Genomic DNA, 26,468 nt, shown 5'->3' with positions numbered 1-26,468 from the left:
ATATATATATATATATGTGTGTGTGTGTGTGTGTGTGTGTGTGTGTGTATCTAAATATATATATGTATATTAGGGTTACCAAGTAATTTTATAAGCTTGGTTATTTAACTCCTAATCCCAAGTAAGAAAACAGTTAAGTTTGTGCCTGAAACATAGGTCAAGTCTAAAGATGGTACAACACCCGGGATACTCATTGTAAAGGTGGGTAAAGCTCTGATCACTATTCTTAGTATTTCCCATAATGTAAAGCACATCTCACAAGAAGATGTATACTGCAATACATTATGGGAGGGGTCACTTCCCAGACCGGTTTCGTTTCAAACTTTTTTGAGTAGGTGTGGGTAGTGACCCCACCCATAATGTATTGCAGTATACATCTTCTTGTGAGATGTGCTTTACATTATGAGAAATACTAAGAATAGTGATCAGAGCTTTACCTACCTTTACAATGAGTTTCCCTGGTGTTGTACCATCCTTAGACTTGAACTATGTTTCAGGCGCAAACTTAACTGTTTTCTTACTTGGGATTAGGATTCAAATAACCAAGCTTATAAAATTACTTGGTAACCATAATATTGAGTATCTCCAAGTTAAAAAATTAATTACATATATGTATATGTATACATATATAATGTATATAATGTCTGGTCACTGGTCCACAGAGGAAAACAAATACCTGGGAATTTACCGAGGAAACACTTCCTCTAATGTGGATAAGAACTGGGAAACACTAAATAAATGTTTCAAGCAAGTACTAGGAAAGTGCACAGCAATACGAGTCTCTGTCTCCACAAGAGGGAGAATAATAATTGTTAACCAAATAGCCACCCAGTGTCACTAAATTTGTTACACCACCAGTGAATTTTATCACAAAAACACAATGAACCATCTATCGATTCATATGGAACAAAACAAACTGGCTTTCCTACTCCAAGCTATCTATTTCTCTCAAAGATGGAGGACAAAACTTGACCTCCATTGTCAACAGAATAACAACGTTCCACACTTGATTTCTCCTTAATGTCCAATAACAGGAAACAGCAAACATGTGCACTACTGAATATATTTTTACCTCTGCCACTAGAGGTCTCTCTTTACACAACCTTAAAAAAGACATCATCGCAGGTGCCAGCGCATCTATCAAATTTCTACAAAGATGCCCTACGAATATGGAAGAAACCTAAACCTCCAGCACACAGTGAAGACAGCATCACTTTCTGAAATCCTCGTAGAATCCATCTTCCAGAACATGATCGTAAGAATCCCGATCACCCAGAAAGAGATTTTCTTTCCTCCATGGAGCTGGTGAGGCATGAGTATCTTGGGTGACATTCTTTCTCCCATCCTCACCTGGTGCTTTCCAAAATCGCTCAAAAAACCTGGAATACAGGAATCAGCCTGAGTAGATACACAGTATAAATGTCGCTTTTCAAGCTGCTATGCCTGATAGCATAATGGAAGAGGGGCTTAGCCCTCCAAACTCAGATCTGGTGCCTATCTTTCTCATAAAAACTAAAAATTCATTGGAAAAACTCACACCCAGCAACAATAACAAAATCTATAGCACTCTAACACAACAGTCGAACCAAAGCACTTTATTTGAAAATCCTGCATTATTCCACCAAACACCATTTCAATTGGACCTACTGTATTGCACAACAGCCACCAACCTCACACAGATATTCAATGGAGAATCTGGCACAATGTAAGTAGAATGTGATGCAATGTAAGTAGAATGTGGCTCAATGTAAGTAGAATGGTAGGCACTTTAAACAAGATCAAGATCAAGATAAGATATAGAATCGTGTCATGGATGTGTGTTGTTATTGTTGAAGAATAGTGACGTGATTTGTTAGTTGTGAATAAGTGACGTTATTGTTTTGAATGGAAAAGGAAGATATATTAGTGGATAAGGATCCATGTTGTGATTGGTGGGACACTTTAAACCAAACAGGGGTAGGGTGAATGGGGGAAGCAACGACACTCTCATGGATGTGTGTTGTTATGAGTTGTAGATAAGTAAATGGTTTGCGTATGGCATTATGGGTGATTCTTAACGATAAGACAGAGTTTGTAATGTTTGGGATTTCGCTTGGGGGCCCCTCTTTTATCAGGTATATCACATTTGGTGTGTTTGGTTCACAAAAGGTATTGTGGGTGAGGTTTAGAGATAAGGATTCGTGACATTATGTGTTTGGAAATTTCTGGGGAACATATGCCTCTGTGACATAACGAGATTTTTTTGGTTTACCTATGAAATTGTGGGCGATGTTTTTGAGATAAGATATCTTGGAATTTTCCTAGGGTGACACACACACACACACGTTTTTCTTGTCAATAGATGAGTATGGATATTCTTAGTATAGAGGCGAGATGGCGGCAGTATTTTTTGCATTCGTCAGTAATTTAATTATATGCTGGTGTCCCCTCAAACACACACTTATTTTCTCATGTTCATAACTCATTCAAATATTTTCATTTGTCAACATTTAATATCTTAAATTTCATTACTTTTCTAATTAATGTTATATTTTTTACAAAAGTAAGGCTAATGGTGTTTTTAGTTTACAATCAAGAGAAACACCAAATGGCATTTAAAAATAAATTAAAATAAATGGACACTTAAATGGATTACAACACTTTTGTATGTAGTCTAGAAATTCTAATGATAATTTAAATTACTTACAGTCTTTTCCGAATGGCTCTGCTAAATACGAATATTCCAAAATAGTTGAATTTTATATCCACAGCACAACACACACGAGTTGAAAGAACAATATTTCTGTAAATAACCAGAAAATGTAGTTGACTACATCCTTTAGATTTCCATCCGTTTGGTTGTTCGTTAATTCTGTTGCACAGTTCTCGTGCTATGATTTTCCCAAGTTGTTTGTCATCAATGACATCATACTGTTGACCTTACTAGTGACTTCCTGTTTTTGGATTTCTGGTAGATTTCTTATTAAGACTCTTAATTTTTTTTTCTCTATTTTACTTTAAAAATCAGTTAACTACATTTTTCTAGCCAGAATAACTGAGAAATAAATAAATAAATAACTCTGTGTGAATTCCCACACATAGTGTTTGTATTTTCATTAGTCTTTCTTGAAGATTAGTCATTAATTTCCGGTCTTAGTTTTTGGTCCTTTTTCAGTTCCCAAGGTGACTAAGTGAATTTAGCATTCATGTGAATTGAACTATGGTTTTTACAGTAGTGGCAACAATTTTCTATTAATTCAACATGTCTTTTCATGACTAAGATCTCTCAGTAATTGGTAATTTCGCATCTCTAAATGCAGATTTTATTTTTGATAAGGTCCTTTTTTTTAAATGATTGGTTGTTTTCTCTATTTTACTTTTAAAATACAGTTAGCTACATATTACTAACCACAATAACTCAGTAAAATAAATAAATAAAATGTGTGTGTGAATTTATTTTCTCCAACTGTAGATATTTCATGTGTTATCTTAACCTGACTCATTTCCTGTTGCTATATTGTTGTCCATACGTGTGACATCCTCTGATTAGGTTAGGAATTCTTCATTAGCGTTTTCTTATTGCCACTGCAAATAAAAAAATAGTTATTTCTTATTATTTCAAATATTATTTAATTTTGGTTTGTTAGCATTAGTAAATTAAGCAATGAAAATGAGACAAGGATTTTCTGCATTCCTAGTTAAACAAAAATTAAAACGTCAAACCTAACATGCACCTGAAAGCAGAGTTACCATATTACGCAACAATGTCAACCATCAAAAAAAAGAAAGAAAGAAAGAAAAAAAAATTGAAAAAAATTTAAATTTTTTCCTTGAAATAAATATTTATGATCACAGCAAGCAAGAAATTCATCAGCTTTTCAAAGTCTTGAAATTTATAACCATGTTGTCAAAATGAAAATAAAGAAAGAAAGAAAAAAAATTGTAAAGAAAAATAAAATGTTTACTTTCGAATAACTGTTTATGATCACAGCATGCAAAAATTTCATCAGCTTTCCAAAGATTTGAAATTCCTACCCATATTGTTTTCATCATTTCATATCATTTAAAATAGATGAAGAATGGGTCTGGCTATTAAGTTCTTTAATGTTTTTTTATTTTTCTCTTCTAATGGTGAGTATTATTTGATATTTGCATTTTCATTCACTGGTTATCTGCAATGCTAAGATACCTTTTTATTTTCTACAACAAAGTTTTTAAGAGATTAGTAACTTGATCAGTTAAAATATCTAATGCCTCTCTGTAAATAACCAAATTCTAACAGTCATATTTTTAGAATTTCGTATGACTATTTTTTCTAGTCTGGTAAAGTTATCTACAGATGTAGTAACAAAATTGTCACTTTTCAGTTCATTTGTACTTTATTCACAAAACTACAATCCTGTTATTTGCTTCACTCTCTGTTTTGAATCCCCCCCAACACTAGAATGTATAAGTGGAAATGCTATCAAAATTAGTTTGAAATTGTACTCAAGTCACTTGATTTTATCTGCACACTACAAAACCTTTTTTCTACATCAATATTTTTAAGAAGTTTAGTGTAATGTTGGTTTAAAATATCTAATGCCACTCTGTAAAATAACCAAATTCCTAACAGTCACACTTTAAGCACGACTGTTTTTTCTAGTCTGTTGGAGGTATCTACAGATATAATAACAAAATTGTCACTTTTCAGGTGAAATATTCTGCATTAAAATTCTGGCTATTAATTTAATACCTGATTCCTTTTGTTTCCAAGTGTTGACAAACTTTTTTGAAATAAATAGAGAGCTTGCATGAACAAATAAACTTTTAATTTACTGAGTGGATTTATAAAAAAAAGGACTCTGGTCAGTTTGTGGCATGAAATTTCACAAGGAAAATAATGGTCTTACTTACATTTGTATAATACATCAACAACACCCAATTTGTTCATTTAAATTTACACATTTTATTTGAGTGAAATATTATTTAGAAATGCATTTACTGAATCTATCATACAGAAAATAAATAAAGTGAAAAATGCAATATATATTTTTTTTCGTTAATCTTCTTATTTTTTAAATTTGCACTTGGGAAGAATCTGTTGTTCACAGGTTCTTCCCATGTCTGCGCAATTGTCATCATGTGTATTTTAAAAATGTGACTTTCATCTGAAAGTTTATTTTCATTTTGGAAATTTGGAAATTTGTTACTGCAAGACATCCCAAATAAATAGTTATTTATTATTATTATTAATATTTCTCTGATTATTAGCTCTGATCTTATATTTTATGTTAACTTTCTGTTAAAAAATTTTAAAGTTAGAACTTTTCACAAAGAAACTTTCAAAGAAATTTGTGGCTCACCCATTAATTTTTACTTTACCAGACAGAAAACACCACAACACAATACAGCAGATGCAGTGGATGAATGACTGCCTTAGGTCCAAAGTCACTCCACTCTATGGTTTTTTCTTATAGTAATGTTTACCCTTACGATGCCCTTCCCTGTCCGTTCCTTCAAAAATGAAACTTTCACACAGATGGCTCAATGATGTGTTTTTGCATGTTGCTGGATATACTGTTGATGTGTTTTTATCTCATTTTGTATGGGAAAGGTAAATTTGTATTTGTATTATCTGGAGAATGCAAATCGTTTTCTATACCAAACTTTTTAAAAGCTTACGTCACATTTTTGGGTTAAATTATTTGCTGTCTCTCTGTAAATCCAGCAAATACAAACAGGTCAGATTTTCGAGAATGTAAACGAAATGTTTACAGATAACTCAAGCAATCTCAAATAGGTAGCATTAAACAATTTTCCAAAATAATTAATTAATTACAGGATATCAGTTTCCTCACTTGTTTTTCACCCACATTCCTGGCATTAATTTCACAGTAGTGATTTTTTTACAATAATTAAACAGAATTGTATTAAGGTATCAAGTTATGAATTTAAATATCAAATCTAAACTGAATTACTAAGTAAAATTTAAACTGTGGAACACACAACAACAACATACATATTTGTTCACTTAAATTTTTCAAATACATATTTTATTTTGCTGAAATATTATTATTAACAAAGAAAAAAAATTCGAAAATCTTGTAATTACCTAAAAATATTTCACAATATTTATTTTACACTCTTCACATTTTCTAGAGTTCAAATAAAGAAAATTTTCATTACTCACTGTTTCTTGGTCACATTATATCAAAATAATTCATGACGCAAAAGAGTTTTTGGACAAGATACCATAGTAAGTGTAGCTCCATACATTTCATATTGTGTCAGTCTTGAAATGACACAATGCCTCCCTAAGCTTTCTGTGTATTCTTTTGTCACTAAATATACAAAAGCAATTTTTGTAAAATGTTTGTAAATATCCCAAAATAAAAAATCTTTAGCAAATTGAATAAAATATTGAAGGTCTTATTTTACCATTCATGAATTTAGATGATTAGCGATGATTTTCCCCATGATAGGAATTGCTGGTTAGTCAGTTTCCAAAAATAGTAAAGGATTATCAATGTCGTACATTTTTAGTGAAAATCATTCAGCTTCTTCACAACTAATAGAGAAAACTTTACATCCACCATCTCCTGTAACATCAAGCATTAATTCCCGATCTTGGCATTTCAGAATATAACAGTAACCAAGATCCATTTCATAGTCAACTCTTCTTGTCAAGTAGCCAAGGAATCAGACCACTTCCTCTGTAACTTTTCCTGTGTGGTCCTGGATAAATACATCACAATGTGCATGTCTTCTAAAATAATAATCGGTTTCCATCCTTTTAGAGCTATGTGAGGAGTTTTGTCTCATGATATTTTCTTGAAGGCAGAAAATTTCAAAGACTTTTGGGGGGTCACTCATTATTTTACTTTATTGGACACAAAACACCAACACAATATGTTAGCTTCACTGGATGAACGAATTGCAGTAACTGAAAATGCACTCGACTCATTTGTTTATCCTTATAGTACTGTTTACCTGACCCTTACCTGACCGTTCCTTCCAAAATGAAACTTTCGTGCAGATAACTCATGGGCATGTTTCTACATGCTGTTGGATATGATGTTGATGTGAGATTATCTTACTTTGTGTGACATCATTGTGGAAAATTTATCTCATTGGCTCGAATTCATCGAAGGGGAGATAAGCGAGCTTGCCATTTGTGGATATCTTTTAGTGATGTCACCTTAAACTGATAACCAATGAGATAAGCATGCTAGCTATTTGCAGATGTCCAAAATTGTTGGGATGAAAAAAAAGCATTACATGGTGGAAGTGAAAGGGTAGTTGAGAGGTTAACAGTGGTCTTCCCTGCAAGGCTCCCCCACCTTCCCTCCCCTCTGCTCATCCATGGGGAGATGAGTGAGCTCACCATTTGCCAATATCTTTTAGTGATGTCACTTCAAATTGATAGTGATAACTTTGTTATCAGTATCAGTTGGAGGGGACATCACTAAAAGATATCCACAAATGATAAGCTCACTCATCTCCACTAGTCTGTGTTATTATTAGTATCAGTTGGAGGTGACATCACTAAAAGATATCTACAAATGATAAGCTCACTCATCTCCACTAGTCTGAGCACACATCTTCTGGAGGAGAAGTGGATGAGGGGTTTAGAGGATGGGATGGGGAGCATTGCAGGAAAGACCACTGTCACCTGCACAATACACTTTCACCATTTGCATTTTTTTCCTCCGAAGTTATCACTATCAGTTGGAGATGACATTACTAAACGTTATTTGCAAATGGTGAGCTCGCTCATCTCCTCATGGATGAGCAGAGGAGAGGGAGAGTGGAAGGGAGGTGTAGGGTGTGGAGCCTTGCAGGGAAGACCACTGTCAACCTCTCGACTACCCTTTCTTTCACTTCCATCCTGCAATGCTTTTTTTTTCATCCCAACAATTTTTGACATCTGCAAATGGATAGCTTGCTCATCTCCCCTTGGATGAATTCCAGTCACAGAGATAAAGTTTGCCCAATGATGTCACACAAAGTATGATAATCTCACATCAAAATCATATCCAACAGCATGTAGAAACATATCCGTGAATCATCTGCACAAAGGTTTCATTTTGGAAGGAATGGTCAATGTAAGGGTCAGGTAAACAGTACTATGAGGAAAAACAAACGAGCTGAGTGCCTTTTCACTTACTGCAATTCGTTCATCCAGTGCAGCTATCATATTGTGTTCTGGTGTTTTGTGTCCAGTAAAGTAAAATAATGTGTGAACCGCAAAAGTCTTTGAAATTTTATTTTGTCAGCAAAATAGCATGAGATGAAACCCTTCAAATAGCTCTAAAGGGATGGAAACCGATTATTATTTCAGAAGACATGTATATTGTGATGTATTTAAATAGGACTACTTGGGAAAAGTTACAGAGAAAGTGTCTGATATCCTCAGCTACTTGCAAAGATGAGTTTACTATGAAATAGATCTCAGTGACTGTCATGTTCTGAAATGCCAAGAAGGAGAATTAATGTTTGATGATACAGGAGCTGGTGGATGTAAAGGTTTCTCTATTAGTTGTGAAAAAGCTGAGAGATTTTCACCAAAAATGTACCACATTGATAATCATTTACTATTTTTGGAAACTGAATTACCAGCAATTTGTATCATGGGGAAAATTATCGCTAATCATTTAAATTAATCAGTGATAAAATTAGACCTTCAATATTTTATTCGATTTGATAAAGATTCTTTATTTTGGGATAATTACGAACATTTTACAAAAACTGTTTTTGTATATTTGATGACAAAAGAATACACAGAAAGCTTAGGGATGCATGGTATCATTTCAAGACTGACACAATATGAAATGTATGGAGCTACTCTTACTATGGTATCGGGTGCAAAAACTCTTTTCCATGACGAAATATTTTGATATAATGTGACCAAGAAACAGTGAGTAATGAAAATTTTCTTTATTTGAATTCTGGAAAATGTCAAGAGTGTAAACTCTTGACAAATATTGTGATATTTTTAGGTAATTGCAAGTTTCGATTTTTTTTCTTTGTAAATAATAATATTTCAGCAAAACAAAATATGCATTTTTAAAGCTTAAATGAACAAAGATGTGTTTTCTTGTTGTGTTTACCACATGAAATTTTTACTCAGTAATTTAGTTTAGATTTTGTTATTTAAATCCACAACTTTATACCTTAATGCAATTCTGTTTAATTATTATAAAAATTATACTGTGAAATTAATGGCAGGAATATGGGGAAAAAACAAGTGAGGAAACTGATATCTGTGATTAATTAATTATTTTAGAAAATTGGCTATTGCTACCTATTTGACATTGCTTGAGTTACTATAAACATTTCGTTTACATACTCGAAAATCCGACCTAATTGTCTAATGCTACCTATTTGACATTGCTTGAGTTCTCTGTAAACATTTTGTTTACATACTCAAAAATCCGACCTGTTAGAATTTGGAAAAAGGTGTGTACCTCCAGATAACACAAATAAAAACTTATCTTTCCCCACCCAAAATAAGATAAAAACACATCAATAGTATATCCATTAACATGGGAAAACATGACATTGAGTCATCTGTGTGAAAGGTTCATTTTTGAAGGAACAGTCAGGGTATGGCATGGAAAGGGTAAACAGAAGTATAAGAAAACCCATAGAGTCAAGTGACTTTGGACCTAAGGCAGTCATTCATGCATTGCATCTGCTGTATTGTGTTGTGGTATTTTGTGTCTGGTAAAGTAAAAATAATGGGTGAGCCACAAAATTCTTTAAGAGTTTCTTTGTGAAAAGTTCCAACTGTTTAAAATTTTGTAACAGAAAGTTAATATAAAATATAAGAACAGAGCTAATAATCAGTGAAATAATAATAATAATAATAAATAACTATTTATTTGGGGTGTCTTGCAGTAACAAATTCCCAATGATCACAAAATGAAAATAAACTTTCCGATGAGAGTCACATTGTCAAAACTCACATGATGACAATTCCACAAGCATGGGAAGAACCTTTGAACAATGGCACAAATTTAAAAATAAGAAGATTAATGAACAAAAAATATATTGTATTTTTCACTTTATTTATTTGCTGTATGTTAGATTCAGTAAATACATTTCTAAATAAAATTTCACTCAAATAAAATGTGTATATTTAAATGAACAAATTAGGTGTTGTTGATGTATTATACAAATTTAAGTAAGACCATTTTTTCCTTGTGAAATTTCATGCCACAAAACTTATCAGAGTCCTTTTTTTTATAAATCCACTCAGTGAATTAAAAGTCTTATTGTTCATGCAAGCCCTCTATTTATTTAAAAAAATTTTGTCAACTCTTGAAACAAAAGGAATCAGGTATTAAATTAATAGCCAGAATTTTAATGGAGAATATTTCACCTGAAATGTGACAATTTTTTTATTATAACTGTAGATACCTCTAACAGACTAGAAAGAACAGTCGTACTTAAAGTATGACTGTTAGGAATTTGGTTAATTTACAGAGAGACATTAGATTTTTAAACCAACACGTCACTAAAATTCTTAAAAATATTGCTGTAGCAAAAAGGTTTTGTAGTGTGCAGATAAAATCAAATGACTTGATTGTGCATTGAATCTTATTTCACAGCATTACCACTCATATATTCTAGTGTTGGGGGGATTAAAAACAGAGACCAAAGCAAAGGAATAAAGTACAAATGAACTGAAAAGTGACAATTTTGTTACTACATCTGCAGATACCTTCACCAGACTAGAAAAAACAGTCATATCAAATTCTAAAAATATGACTGTTAGAATTTGGTTACTTACAGAGAGACATTAGATAATTTATCCCATCACATTACTAAACTCTTAAAACGTTTCTTGTAGAAAATAAAATGTATCTATGCATGCAGGTATCAAGTGAATCAACATGCAAATATCCAATAATACTTGCCAGTGAAAGATAAAAATCTAAACCATTATCGTACTTAATAGTCAGACTCGTTCTTCATTTATTTTAAATTATACGAAATGATGAAAGCAATATGGGTTGGAATTTCAAAACTTTGAAAAGCTGAAGAATTTCTTGCTTGCTTGCTGTGATCATAAACAGTTATTTGAAGGTAAATATTTTATTTTCCTTTACAATTTTTCTTTCTTTCTTTCTTTCTTTTGATGGTTGATATTGTTGCATATTTTTTCAAGAAATAAGGTAACCCTTCTCTCTGACATGCGTTAAGTTTAATATCTTAATTTTTGTGTAGTTAGGAATGTGAAAAACTTATCTCATTTTCATGACTTAACTTACTAATGCTAATGAAAGAAAAATAAATAATATTTGAAATCATAAGAAATACCTATTTATTTTTTGTGGTGGCAATAAAAAGATCCTTATAAAGAATTCCAAACCTAATCAGAGGATGTCACATGTATGGACAACAATATAGAGACAGGAAATGAGTCAGGTTAAGATAACACATGAAATATCTACATTTTGGGAAAATAAATTCACACACACATTTTATTTATTTATTTTACTGAGTTATTCTGGTTAGTAATATGCCGTTAACTGAGTTTTAAAAATAAAATAGAAAAAATAACTAATCATTTGAAAAAAAAAATTCCACATTGAGAGATGCAAAATCACCGATCGCTGGCATATCTTTGTCAGGAAAAGACATGTTGAGTTAATTCAAAATTGTTGCCTCTACTGTAAAAACCATAGTTCAACTCACATGAATGCTAAAATCACTTAGTCACCTTGGGAACACTGTGGGGGAAAAATTCACACAGAGTTATTTATTTATTAATTGCTCAGTTATTCTGGCTAGAAAAATGTAGTTAACTAATTTTTAATGTAAAATAGAGAAAAAAATTACGAGTCTGAATAACAAATCTACCAGAATTCCAAAAACAGGAAGTCGCTAGTAAGGTCAAATGATGTCATTTTGGACAGATAGCATGAGAACCATGCAAAGGAATTAAAGAACAGAAACAAACGGATGAAATCTAAAGGGTGTAGTCAACTACGTTTTCTAGTTATTACAGATATATTGTTCTTTCAACTCCTGTGCGCTTTGCTGTGGATATAAAATTCAACTCTTTTAGAATATCTTTTTTGGAATATTCGCATTTAGAAGAGCCATTCGGGAAAGATTGTAAGTAATTTAAATTATCCTTAGAATTTCTATACTACTTACACCATTTGCCATACATTTTGTAAAATAGATAACGTTAATTAGAAAAGTAATGAAATTAAAGATCTTAAATGTAGACAAATCAAAATATTCGGATGAGTTATCAATATGAGAAAAAATGTGTTTGTTTGAGGGGACACCAGCATATAATTAAATTATTCAGAAAGCCTAATAACTGCCGCCATATCGCCTCTAAACTAAGAATATCGATACTCATCTATTAGCAAGAAACATGTGTGTGTGTGTCACCCTGGGAAAATTCCAAGAGATCTTATCTCAAAACCATCGCCCTCAATTCCATATGCAAACCGACACATCACGTTATGTCAGAGACATATGTTCCCCAGAAATTTCCAAACACATAACGTCATGAATCCTTATCTCTAACCATTACCCACAATGCTTTATGAGAACCAAACACACCACGTGATGTCCCTAACAGAAGAGGGGCATCATAGTGAAATTCCATACATTCCAAACTCTGTCTTATCACTAACAATCACCCATAATGCCATACACAAACGATTTCCTTAACTACAACTCATAACACTCATCCATGACAGTGTCATCACTTTCCCCATTCACCCTTCCCCTGTTTGGTTTAAAGTGTCCCACCAATCACAACACAAATCCTTATCCATTGATATATCTTCCTTTTCCATTCAAAACAATAAAGTCACTTATTTACAACTAAAAAATTACATCACTAATCTTCATCTGATAACAACACACTTCCACGTTATGATTCCTTATCTTATCTTTATCTTGATCTTCTTCAAAGTGCCCCACCAATCACCACATGAATCCTTATCCCCTAATATATCTTCCTTTTCCATTCAAAACAATAACATCACTTATTCACAACTAATAAATGAAGTCACTTATCTACATCTGATAACATCACACACCCACGACGTGATTCCATATTTTATCTTATCTTGATCTTGATGTTGTTCAAGATGCCCCACCAATCATGACGCGAATCGTTAACACTAACCATCACCCATAATTTAATACACGAATAAAACAAACAACTTGACGTCACACACACAGATGTTCCCCAGAAAAATTACAATCTTATGACGTCACACACACAATGACATCATCATCTCAACAACCAATCAAGTCACGATTCATTATCTTATCCTGAACTTCATCTTGTTCAAAGCGCCTACCATACTACTAATGTATTACCCACTCCAAATTTATTATGAAAATTTAACTCGGATATCTCAGATAACTGCCTGTTCTATTACCGATCAGGAACAGTCCAGCATATCTACTTGGAATGCCTTGTCAACACTAAATTAATCAGTTTGTCTTGGGAAACGGCAGCTCTCACCTGTGGTAGTCTTCATACAGAAGAGGAGTATTTCAATCACGTCCACGCAGAGTCAAATAATCATTCATTCTGCAATTACCTTTTCATCACTGCAAAAGCGTAATATTCATCTTGTACCTCAGACATACAAGACTAGACAGCACAGCAACTTCAGAGAGGGAGGCAGCTGACCAACTCCTTGCAGGCTTCAAACAAAAGGTAAGAAGTCGGACCCTACATGAGCATTACAACAACAGGCAAAACAACAACTTAGATCTTTTCCACCAAGACCGGAATCCACGGAATCAACTCCTCGTTGAGCAGGGCAACAGCACCATAGTCCACTTTCCAGCACAGAAGAGATATCATTCACCCCCAAACAAAGAGGGGGAATATTTTTGTGCTTAACAGGGCAAATATTAGTCAGAAGACACTCTCATGTAAATTGACAATACTGTGTTGTAGTAACTGTGATGGTCTCCAACCTGCATATCAGATTTTATGTTCTTATACAGTATCATGTCAAAATAACTGTTATTGGCTTTAATTTAAAATAAATAAATAAATGTAGTTCACCTTATAACTGATATTTCGTTATAACGTACAATACCTCAATGTGTAACATATCTCAACAAGGGTGAGAGCATGTAACCTCTCTGCCTGACTGCAGAGAAACAAAAACTGGTCAATCCTGTATAAAAGATTGTTATGTTTACAATAAATAAATAATAATATAAAAAATATTTTATATATATATATATATATATATATATATGATTATCTATGTATCTATTTTCTATCTCTATGTGTGCTTATTGTTACAACGGGATGCCTTCGAGTGCCGGGAAATTGTGATAGCTTGCGTTTCCCCTTATTCGCCTGAAGCAATGGCCAGTAAAAAACCCAGCATATCACCACCAACAGCCGGTCCACGCCCGAGCTCAGCAGGAATCACTCCAAGGTCGCAGCATTCCGATCAAGGAAAAGACGCCAGCCACAGCTCCAGAGAAGGAAAAGACATCAGTCTCAGTCCCCCGGACAACAACGGACAAAGGTCAGTACTCCCTGTCTCTTATGCCAGCATTTAGCTAATACCTCCGCGCAAATTAATACTACTGCAACAACAACCACTGTGCGTACAAACGTTCAGCTAGCCAACCGCGTTTCCCGAGACAACGGAATTGTAATTTTCGCAATCGAAAATACTCCACTGGAAAAGTATCTAGATGCAGTAGCTCAACATGTTCCCCCAAAAATATAACTCACATTTCAAGAGTTGCCAGAACCATACAAATGTACTTTAACAACGCATCTTGTTCTGAGACATTACTTGAAAAGGGAATAGATATCGGAGTTTTCCACGTGAATGTCTCACCAATCGCACTTGCTCCCACAAAAGTAACAGGGTCAAATGTCCCACCGGAAATAAGCCATCAAATGCTTCGCGGAATACTCTCAAAATACGGTGCAGTGACAGGTAAAATCCAAACGCTACGCACATCTACAACTAGACCTGAATTCGCTCACATCAAGAGCTTTAGAAGGCAGGCTCTAATGCACTTTGGCGACAATACAATTGGCTCCATACCCAAAATAATCAACACAGAAATAGACGGAGTACCCTACACCTTTTATATTACTGTTGCTGCTCAGTGCTTTTACTCCACGAAGAAGGCCATGTAAGGAAGTTATGCCCGTATATACCCAGAAATAAGAAACCAGTTAACAATACTACCAACCCTAGCGGATCAGAGAATCAGAAGCAGCAAGCAGCCATCCCAAAAAAACAGAGCATCCCTGACAAACCACAAAGATCTCAAGGAAAGAGCTTTCAGTCGAGTACTGTGGAGACAAAATCAAGTGGTAGCACTAACGACACCCAACTTTCGGAAGAACCTCCACCAACATCGAGTAAAAGCAATCCTGGAGAAAAGAAAACAGAACACAGAAAACTAACTAACTCTGATAAAGATAAAAATAACGATGAGGGGCAAGAAACAAAAATGAAAAAACAGCCAAAGACAAACCAGTGCAGCTGCAGCAGGGAACATTTGCATCCAAGCATTCTGGAACCCTCCCAACAGCCTATAGAGGGGGATGAAGAGATCGAGCTTCTTGAGTCCTCAGATGATGAAGAGGAAACTGGAGATGCAGGGCGTCCTCACACTGAAGGTCCTTTTACAAATGAGCAGCTTCAGAGCTTTCTTAAAAAAGTTCGAAGCTCTTTACAAAAACTGCTGACAGCCTATGACTACACCGCTGACATCAGTGGCCTTATCACACAACTGGAAGAATTAAGAACTACTCTGGCAGGAAGGAGAGGGCGAAAAACCACCAATCTCAGGAAAAGGATATACTACCTGATAAACTGGCTTGAATCTCAGCGGCAGCATAACTATCCGTAAAGGAAGTGAAGATTAGCGCACCAAATAAAACTAAACCATAAAATAATGAGCACCTCAGTAAACCTTCTCTCACTAAATGTTAGAGGATGTGCCACACCACTGCGAAACAGGCTGGTCCTGCAACATATCCTTGCCCCCCAGCCAGAAATAGTTATGCTGCAGGAAACTAACTTCCCTTGCAACAGCAAAGATTCATATCAACACTGGAAGAACTGGCCGTATACCATGCACCATTGTCCTTCTATACAACTTTATGGATCTGGAGTCAGCATTGGAATTCACCAAAACAGCGCTCTAAAAGTAGAAATAATCGATACCTTTCCTGGGTGTGCAATATATGCACTCATTACAACTCAGACAGGAAAGAAAATATATACCATTAACATATACATCCCACAAAATGAACAGCTTGCAGTGCAGGTACTAGAGTTTGTGCGAAATGACCACATCATACTGGCAGGGGATTTCAACTGCACTCTGGATCCTGCAATGGACAGACAGCAATGCCAAGAACATTGACACTCACTAGCTCAGCTTCCCCAGGAGGTAATAAATGACATGGAGCTGACTGACACCTTCAGACACTTGCACCCACATGAGAAAGTGTTCTCCTGGAGAGCCAAAGGTGGTCCTACCAGTCTCCTATACCAGGCACTGCTCGACAGATACTACACTTCGATGTACACAAAACCCCTACACCAGGAGAGTCACATACCATCCAGCTCATGCATCAGACCATGGTTCCATCCTTCTTAGCATTTGCATACCTGGACACATCAGACACAAAGGAGGAACATACTGGACATTTAACAACAGCCTACTAAAGGATACAGAATATCTCAGAACCTCCAAAATCTATATCGAAACTCTCATCAGAGATATACCTACTTCACAATCAATTTCCGAGTGGTGGTCACTTTTCAAATCCAAAGTTAGGGTATTCACCCAAAAATATAATCACCGAAGAAATTTGAATAAGCATTCAGTCCTTAAAAATTTGCAACAACAACAGCAATTGCATCATCCAGAATCTGAAGAATACCAGTCCCTAGAAGTCACCATACGCTCACACCTAGAGCACCCTGCAAGGGAGCACTAATAAGAAGCACGACACAAACATATGAACCTCGCAGATGCCCCTCCCCCACACATACAAAGTATTTCTTCTCACTAGAAAAACGCCAACAAGAGTGCACCACTATATCTGCTATTAAAACAGATAATGGAAACATCATAGAAAATCACGACGAAATCCTATTATATACTTTGCAGTACTACAAACATTTGTACCAAGCCAACTCAACATCTATGGAGGCCACGAATATAATTCTCTCCGATGTGAAAAGACTCTCACCAATAACAAGGAGTAACACAGAACTCCCCATCACGTTACACGATCTGAAAACTGCCTGCACCTCCTTACCGAAAGATAAATCTCCTTGCATAGACGGGCTCACCACTGAATTTTACCAGTCCTTCTGGGAACTGCTTGGACCTATCCTCTACAGAGTTTTTGTTGATGCGAATACCAATGGCTTTCCACTCACTATGACAACATCTGTTATTAAACTCATTCCAAAGAAAGGAGACGCGACGAAACTAGAAAACTGGAGATCCATCTCTATCACAAACACCGACTGCAAAATTATATCAAAAGCCATTGCCAACAAACTTAAACCCGCTCTGAGTGAAATAATAAATAGGCATCAAACTATTCCATTCCTGGAAGATCAATCCACAAAAACGTACACCTCACAAGGAATCTCATAGGCATAGTGAACAACAACAGTGAAACAATGGGTCTTGTAACACTAGACCAAGAAAAAGCTATCGACCGCGTTGAACACCTGTACGTCTTCAAATGCTTGAAAGCATTTGGCCTTGGTTCAGGCATCATTCACTCTATTAAGATGTTGTATGCCAAGGCACAGTTTTCCATGAAAATAAGCAACAGGCTTACCATAACTGCACCATACAGCATAGGTATTAAACAAGGCTGTCCACTCTCCGGTCCTCTTTACACAATTGCCATTGAACTCTTTTTGTGTAGAATCAGCATGCTGCTCAAAGCATGCCACCCTAAACTTCCCTACCAAACCATAACCCTGACAGCATATGCTGATGATGTCACAATCATAGCCCACAAAGAATAGGACTTTCATAACATACAAATGGCATACCAACAATATCAGGCAGCCTCAGGAGCCAAACTAAACACAAATAAAACAATAGGACTGTGGTGTGGCAAATGGAAAAACCGAACCGATTCCCCAATGTCTGGTACCTGGTCCACAGAGGGAAACAAATATCTGGGAATTTAGCTAGGAAACACACCCTCTTATGTGGATAAGAACTGGGAAACACTAAACAAGCGTTTCAAGCAAGTACTAGGAAAGTGGGCAGCAATACGAGCTTCTGCCTCCACAAGAGGGAGAACAATAATCGTTAACCAAATAGCCAACAGTGTCCTTTGGCATACACTAAAAATTCTTACCTCATCAGTGCAATTCATCAAACAAATAAAGTCAACCATATATCGATTCATATGGAACAAAACAAACTGGCTTTCATACTCCAAGCTATGTACTTCTCTCAAAGATGGAGGACAAAATTTGACCTCCATTGACAATAGGATAACAAAGTTCCGCGCTCGATTTCTTATTAATGCCCTACAACAGGAAATATCACACAAATGCACCACTGAGTATATTTTCACTGTTGCCAATAGAGGTCTCTCTCTCCACAACCTTAAGAATGACAACAGCTCAAGTGCCAGTAAATTTAAAAAACTACTACAAAGATGCCCTTCGACGATGGAAGAAGCTAAACCTCCAGCACACAGTGAAGACAGCATCTCTACCTGAAATTCTCATGGAAACCATCTTTCACAACACGATGGTAAGAAGCCCGATCACTCATAAAGAGTTTTTCTTTCCTCCATGGAGCTGGTGAAGCGTGAGGATCTTGGGTGATATTTTTTCTCCAAGACTCATCTGGCGCTTTCCAAATTCGCTCGAAAACCTGGAATATGGGAATGAATCTGAGCAGATAGACACCGTAAAGGTCGCTTTTCAAGCCGCTATGCCTGACAGCATAACAGAAGTGAGGCTTAGCCCTCCCAACTCAGAAGATCTGGCGCCTATCTTTCTGATAAAAACCAATAACTCATGGGAGAAACTTACACCCAGCAACACCAACAAGATCTACAGCACTCTAACACAAAAGTAGAACCAAATCACGTTATTGGAAAATCCTGCATCATCTGATCAAACACTATTTCAATGGGATCTACCATATTGCACAAGATCCATCAAAACTGACACAGATATTCAGTGGAGAATGTGGCACAATATATTAGCCACTCCTACTATATTACGAAAATTTAACTCAAACGTCTCAGATAACTGCCTGTTCTGCTACCAATTAGGAACAGTCCTGCATATCTGCTTGGAATGCCCAGTCAACATCCAATTAATCAGATTGTCTCGGGAAACGGCAGCTCTCACCTGTGGTAGTCTTCAGAGAGAAGAGGAATATTTCAATCTCGTCCATGCGGAGTCAAATAACCATTCATTCTGCAATTACCTTTTCATCACCGCGAAAGCGGTAATATACAACTTCTACCTCAGACATACAAGACCAGACAGCACAGCAACTTCACAGAGAGAGGCAAGTGACCAACTCACTGCAGCCTTCCAACAAAAGGTGAGAAGTCGGATCCTACAGGAGCATCACCACCATAGGCAAAACAACACCTTAGATCTTTTCCACGAAGACTGGAATCCACGGAATCAACTCCTGGCTGAGCAGGGCGACTGCATTATAATTCACTTTCCAGCATAGAAGTGACACTTCCCCCCCCGCAAAGAAAAGGGGAAGAAAGAAGGATTGTTGTGCTTAACAGTGTGAAAATTAATCAGCTGGCACTCTCATGTAAATAGATAATATTTTGCAATAGTAACCCCTATGTTCTTCCACATTAATGTTCTTATACAGTGTCATGTTAGAATAACTCTAACATGATATATATATATATATATATATACCTCAAGGGCTCACTCTAATGAGTACGGGCATGTCGAACCCGAGGCACCTGAAGCTGGACCACGCCTTAGCTGGACCACGCCAGTCTACAGATAATATAACAGGTAATATATACCTCTTATATTATCTGTAGGCTGGTCACTACTCCTCTTTCCCTCTGTATTTCTTTTCACCTTGCTCCTTCCCCCCAATGCTATTAGAGTATTCGAGGGCTAGGGGTGATTCTGTTCTATTTACCTATTTTTTATCTCATGCACCTGCCCACCCCCAGTTAAAAATGGTGAAGACAAATCAGAAGACTATATCGCATCGGTCGTCGCGCGGGTTACCAAGGACCGCACTGGATGTTAGGTTTCCTGGACAGTCAGGGACAAATGGGCTACAGGAGCAAGTTCCACAGAGCTCTAAAGTATTTACTAGGAAAACGTGGAGCATGGCTGAAAATAGACAAGTCATGCAGTGCTTCTACAGTTCAAGCCCATCAGTTAGGCGATTTCAGAAACGAATATTCCAACTTTGGCTTGAACTGCACCCAAATTCTGAAATTTCATTCGAAAGGCTGATGCAGCAACGCAGCTTCATCATCAAACGCAAGGTATTTAGTGAACTTGAGATGGAAGCACTGAAACCTCAAGCTGTAAATGGAGACCGTACTGACCCTGAAGTGACCAATAATATGAATGAAGCAGAACCAGATTCCAACGTGCAGAATGCTGAAAATTTTGAAAATATACAAATAGTTGAAAGGACGCTATCAGATAAGGAACAAAAATTCACACGAAAAATTAGCGAGAGAATGAACAGCAACCAGGAACGAGTTAGGCTTCCGGCATTGAGACGAGTACCTCAACAAAAACTCAAGGAACTCCTACAAGAGGCCAATAAAGCTGCAAGGGATATTCCTACTGGAACTATTGGGCAAACGAATCAACTTATGTACTCAATAGCCTACGTCGTAACATCTGAATTAGGATATATAGATTAGTGAACCCAAAAGCAGAAAGGGTCAGGAACCAAAATGGAAGCATCGACTAGAGAATAAAATTCTTAAACTCAGAGCAGACGTGAGCAATTTGAAAAACCTTAAGGAAAAGAAGCTGAAAAACACAAAAATCCGAAATAACCTCATAAAGAGATATAATACTGGAACACGACCTAATGATGAAGTATTAGAGGAAGTGAAGCAAAAAATAGTTGCAGTTGCAGCTAAAATAAGAAGATACGGTGCACGCATCGAATAGTACACGAAAAATTCGATGTTTCGCGCAAATCAGCACCAGTTTTACAAGAAAATTGATTGCTGCAGGAATGATAACTTTAAAGAAAATATAAATATAAATACCAGAGACAAAGAAAATACACTAAACTTTTGGAAAAACCTATGGGACGACCCTAAGAGGCAAAATAACAAGGCAAAATGGATTGAACAAATTACGAACAAATCTGAAGAACGATAAATGGACCCACTGAAAATAACAACTAAAATGGTTCAAAAGCAAGAAAAAAAAATAAAAAATTGGTCAACACCCGAGAAGGATGAATTACATGGCTACTGGTTGATATATCTAACAGGCTTACATGGAAGACTTGCTAACCAATTTTATGATGTTTTAGAAGGAAAATGCAAAGAAGAGTGGATCACAGCAGGGAAAACGTTTTTGATCATAAAGGATAAAGAAAAAGGTCCAACCCAGAAAACTTCCCACCAATAACCTGCCTGCCAACAACTTTTAAACTACTCACAGGCATACTAGCTGATAAACTATACAGCTATCTAAAAGCAAATTCTCTTCTCCCAATTGAACAAAAAGGTAACAACAAAAATTCAAGAGGCACAAAAGACCAATTGCTGATTGATAAAATGATTCTTAAAAATTGCAAACGTAGAAAAACCAACCTTCATAAGGCTTGGATAGATTATAAAAAAGCGTTTGATTCGGTACCTCATAGTTGGATTTTAAAATGCACAGAACTATTTGGTATTAGCGAAAACGTGCAAACATTTTTGCAATCCAGCATGAAGAACTGGAAAACAACGTTGGTTATAAATAGAGAAGAAATTGGAGAGGTAAATGTAAAAAGGGGCATCTTTCAAGGAGAATCATTATCTCCTCTATTGTGTATATTTTCATTGATCCCCTTAAGTAGAATTTTAAATAAAACTGCTCATGGTTATCAAACTGCGCAGAATACTGTGAAGACCTTCGGCTTTGGCTCAAGCATCATTCATTCTATTAAGATGTTATATGCCAAAGGACATTTCTGCATGAAAACAAACAACAGACTTACAATATCTGTACCATACAGCAGAGGTACTAAACAAGGCTGTCCACTTTCTGGTCCTCTCTACCCAATTGCCATTGAGCCGTTTTTGCGTATATTAAATATGCTACTTAGGGTATACCGTCCTATACTTTCCTACCAAGCCATAACTCTGACAGCATATGCTGGTGATGTTACAGTTATAGTCCGCAAAGAAGAGGAATTTCGACAACATATAAACAGCATACCAACTATACCAAGCAGCCTCAGGAGCCAAACTAAATGATCATAAAACCACAGGACTGTGGTGTGGTAAATGGACAAACCGAACCAATTCACCAATGTCTGATCACTGGTTTGAAAATGGAAACAACCACGTGGGAATTTACCTAAGAAACACCCCCCCTCTTACGTGGATAAGAACTAGGAAACACTAAATAAACTTTTCAAGCAAGTACTAGGAAAGTGGACAGCAATACGAGCCTCTGCTCCACAAGAGGGAGAACAATAATTGTTAACCAAATAACCACGAGTGTCCTTTGGTATACACTAAAGTTTTTACGCCACCTGTGCATTTTCTCAAAAAAAAAAATACAATCAACCATCTATCGATTCATATTGAACGAAACAAACTGGCTTTCCTACTCCAAGCTTAGTATCCATTTCAAAGAATGAGTACAAAACGTGACCTCCATTGACAACAGGATAACAACATTCCGTGCTCTCTTCCTCCTCAGTACACTGCAACAGGAAATATGCACACAAAGGCACCATCGAATATATTTTCACTTCTGCCACTAGCGGTCATTCTTTATCCACTACATTACGAATTACAACAGCGCATGTGCCAGCGAATCTAACAAACTTCTACAAAGACGCACTTCGAAGATGGAAGAAACTAAACCTCCAGCACACAGTGAAGACAACATCCCTTCCTGAAATCCTCATGGAACCCATCTTCCACAACACGATGGTAAGAAACCCGATCACTTAGAAAGAGATTTTCTTTCCTCCATAGAGCTGGCGAATCGTGAGGATCTTGGGTGCACTCTTTCTCTGAGCCTCACCGGCGCTTTCCAAAATCGGTCGAAAACCTGGAATACGGGAATCAGCCTGAGCAGATACACATTGTAAAGGCTGCTTTTCAAGCCGCTATGCCTGATAGCATAACAGAAGAGGGGCTTATCCCTCCCAACTCAGAAGATCCGGTACCTATCCTTCTGATAAAAACTAATAATTCATGGGAGAAACTTACACCCAGCAACATCACAAAATCTACAGAACTCTAACACAACAGTCGAACCGAAGCACTTTATTGGAAAATCCTGCATCATCCCACCAAACACTATTTCAATGGAACCTACCATACCGCACAAGAGCCATCAAACCCGACTCAGATATTCAGTGGAGAATCTGGCATAATGTATTACCCACTCCAACTGTATTACGAAAATTTAACCTGGATGTCTCAGATAACTACCTTTTCTGCTATCGATCAGGAACAGTCCGGCATATCTACTTAGAATGCCCACTCAACATTCAATTATTCCGTTTGTCTAGGGAAACAGTAGCTTTAACTTGCGGTAGTCTTCATACAGAAGAGGAATATTTCAATCTCGTCCATGAAGCGCCAAACAATCATTCATTCTACAACTATCTGTTCATCACTGCGAAAGCAGTAATATACAGCTTCTATCTCAGACATTCAAGACCAGACTACACAACAGCTTCACAGAGAGAGATAGCTGACCAACTCTTTGCAGCCTTCAAACAGAAGGTGAGCAGTCGGATACTACAGAAACATCACCACCACAGGCAGAATAACATCCTAGACTTTTCTCACCAAGACTGGAATCCACGGAATCAACTCCTGGCTGAGCAGGGCGACTGCATCATAGTGAACTTTCCAGATATCATTCTCTCCCCCACCTCCCTTCCAAAAAAGGGGGGATTCCTGTTTTTTTTTTTAAACAGTATGAATAATGATCATATGTTACCCTCATGTAAATATATAATATTGTGTTATAGCAACTATTATATTATTATACAATATCATGTCAGATTAACTCTTAATGGCATGAAAAACTGTAATTCACCTTAAAACAACTGATATTTCTATGAAACATATCTCAACAAGAGTATGAGCATGTAACCTCTCTGCCTGGCTGCAGAGAATCAAAAACCGGTTAATCCTGTACATAAGACAGTTGTTTTTAAAATTTAAAAAAAATGTCTATCTATTTATATCATTCCTAAAGCCTCCTGTTCTTGTGACACTTCTCTATTCATATATGGCTTCAGTCTTTGTTGGATTACTTTCACTATAACATAATATTTACTTAAATGTGAAATTAATGCGGTGGTTCTATTATTCCCACAATTTCTTGTTTTGATTTATTTAGAATTGTACACAACTTTAAAATAATAATGAGTAGGTGAATGATATTTTAGATGAAATAGAGGACAAAATAATTAATTATAACACACATACCACTAAGTTTCCTTCCCAATCCGATCCATAGTGGATGTCGTGCATTCTTCATTTGCCTTCCCAGAACTTCCCCTTCTTCTTTAGAGTGAATACTTGCAAGTGTTCCTCCTGTAAAATATTCGAGATACATAAATAAATTATCTGGAGTATATGGAGGACAAAATTAGGTAATATGAATATACAAAATTCAATGAAATCAGACTAATGCATTTCTTGGTTAAGGTGATCACTATTGTCTAGAAACTACTATCAGCTCTACATGTCCTTCAATTACACTTGAATTACAGATCTCGAAAGTAAAATTTATTTTTTAACACTTATTTTCAATACCGTAAAAAGTGAAATATATATATGCACTATATATATATATATATATATATATATATATATATATATATATATATATATATATATATATGCACTATATATATATATATATATATATATATATATATATATATATATATATATATATATATATATATATATATATATATATATAAGTATATATATATACATTATTGTTCGTATATATATATATATATGAACAAGGTCTGACTGGGGACATTTTCATTTGTAGATTCCATTGGTGGAAGGTACACCTGCAACTGACCTATCTATCCATTTCTACATATTATTTAAAAGAAATAACTAATTATTCATGCAATGTTACCTCTTTCAGCGCACTTCTGATAGGCTACGCTCCAAATAGCTATATTAGTGTTTTCGATGAAATAACAATAACTTCCTCCTAAATCAAGCCAATCATCCGGATGCGATGGACATGAAGTATCTGCTTCGGGCGACAAAGTCACCACTGGTTCATCTAAAAATTAGAAATGAATTATATATATAACCACAATTTCCTAAATTGAAGAGCTAATGAAAGAGAATAAAAGAAATTTTATCGCTTTTGTATATATATATATATAATACGCACATCGAACATTGCAAAGCGATGCTGTGGGAGTGCTTGTTAAGAGAGAAAATATGTTATCACTCGTTTTGAAAGATAAAGATTATGTTTTGTAGTTTTGTTGCTACTATATATATATATATATATATATATATTATATAGTAGCAACAAATATATATATAGTAGCAACAATATATATACATGTGTGTGTGTGTGTGTGTGTGTGTGTAAGGGTCATAGCTGCAAAACTGAGAGGAGACCTCCACATAACCTTTAAAGGAATGCAGAGAACGGGCCAGGACTTGTGATCCATTGTGCACTCCTCACCATCTCGTCGTGTACCCCGTTAGGTGTCTACCTGGACACTAAACGAACAAGGATGAGCTGGTATTTTGGGAATTAACCGAAAAATTTATTCTTATCGGGTAAAACCAGAATATAAAATGATCGTACGATATGACAGAATTTCATGTCGGCTGATGGGGGTTGACCGGTTAAACAAGGCTCCCGTTGTCTTCGCCAAGGAACCAGGGCGAACAGTGTCTGTTTCTTGCGAGATTGCCACCATTGGTTCAATTTTATATATATATATATATATAATTTATAGTCTTTATACATAATTAACATTAAAACGTTGTAGTTGTATTTGAAGTGTGTTCTTTCATTTGTTGCATTGTTGGGAGAGTGCGTGCTTGCTGCATCACTGAACGCCAGTACATGATTAGAGCTGAATGACTATCCGGGAGGTTGTAGCTTAAGTTGTTATTTAGATAAACAGGATTGAAGATGATTTCTCTCGATTCCACAATTTTTCTCTCTATTTCGTCACTGCAACGGGAGATGTTTGTAGATTTTTCCCAGCAGACTTTGTGACTTTGGTTATCATCATTAGGATTAGCCGAG

At 35.9% G+C, this 26,468-nt stretch overlaps 1 protein-coding gene across 3 annotated transcripts in view; it reads right to left on the bottom strand.

The window, feature by feature from the left end:
• The window catches only part of LOC150110335 (macrophage mannose receptor 1-like), a 190,681-nt gene that overhangs the window by 40,158 nt on the left and 124,055 nt on the right, over nt 1–26,468 (bottom strand). For all 3 annotated transcript variants that reach the window (XM_090393010.1, XM_090393018.1, XM_090393026.1), the window contains exons 10-11: nt 25,323–25,475; nt 24,650–24,757 (exon numbers count right to left, since the gene is read on the bottom strand). In XM_090393010.1, the coding sequence (XP_090249136.1) occupies nt 24,650–24,757; nt 25,323–25,475 (261 nt within the window). The remainder of the gene's footprint in view (nt 1–24,649; nt 24,758–25,322; nt 25,476–26,468) is intronic.

This window comes from Typopeltis vanoorti, chromosome 1 (genome assembly GCF_054136105.1).
Source record: "Typopeltis vanoorti isolate ZY-2024b chromosome 1, IOZ_Tvanoo_1.0, whole genome shotgun sequence".
In the NCBI taxonomy this organism is placed as follows: Eukaryota; Metazoa; Arthropoda; class Arachnida; order Uropygi; family Thelyphonidae; genus Typopeltis; species Typopeltis vanoorti.
Note: the sequence above shows the minus strand (reverse complement) of the source record. Positions and strands in the feature narration are given on the sequence as shown.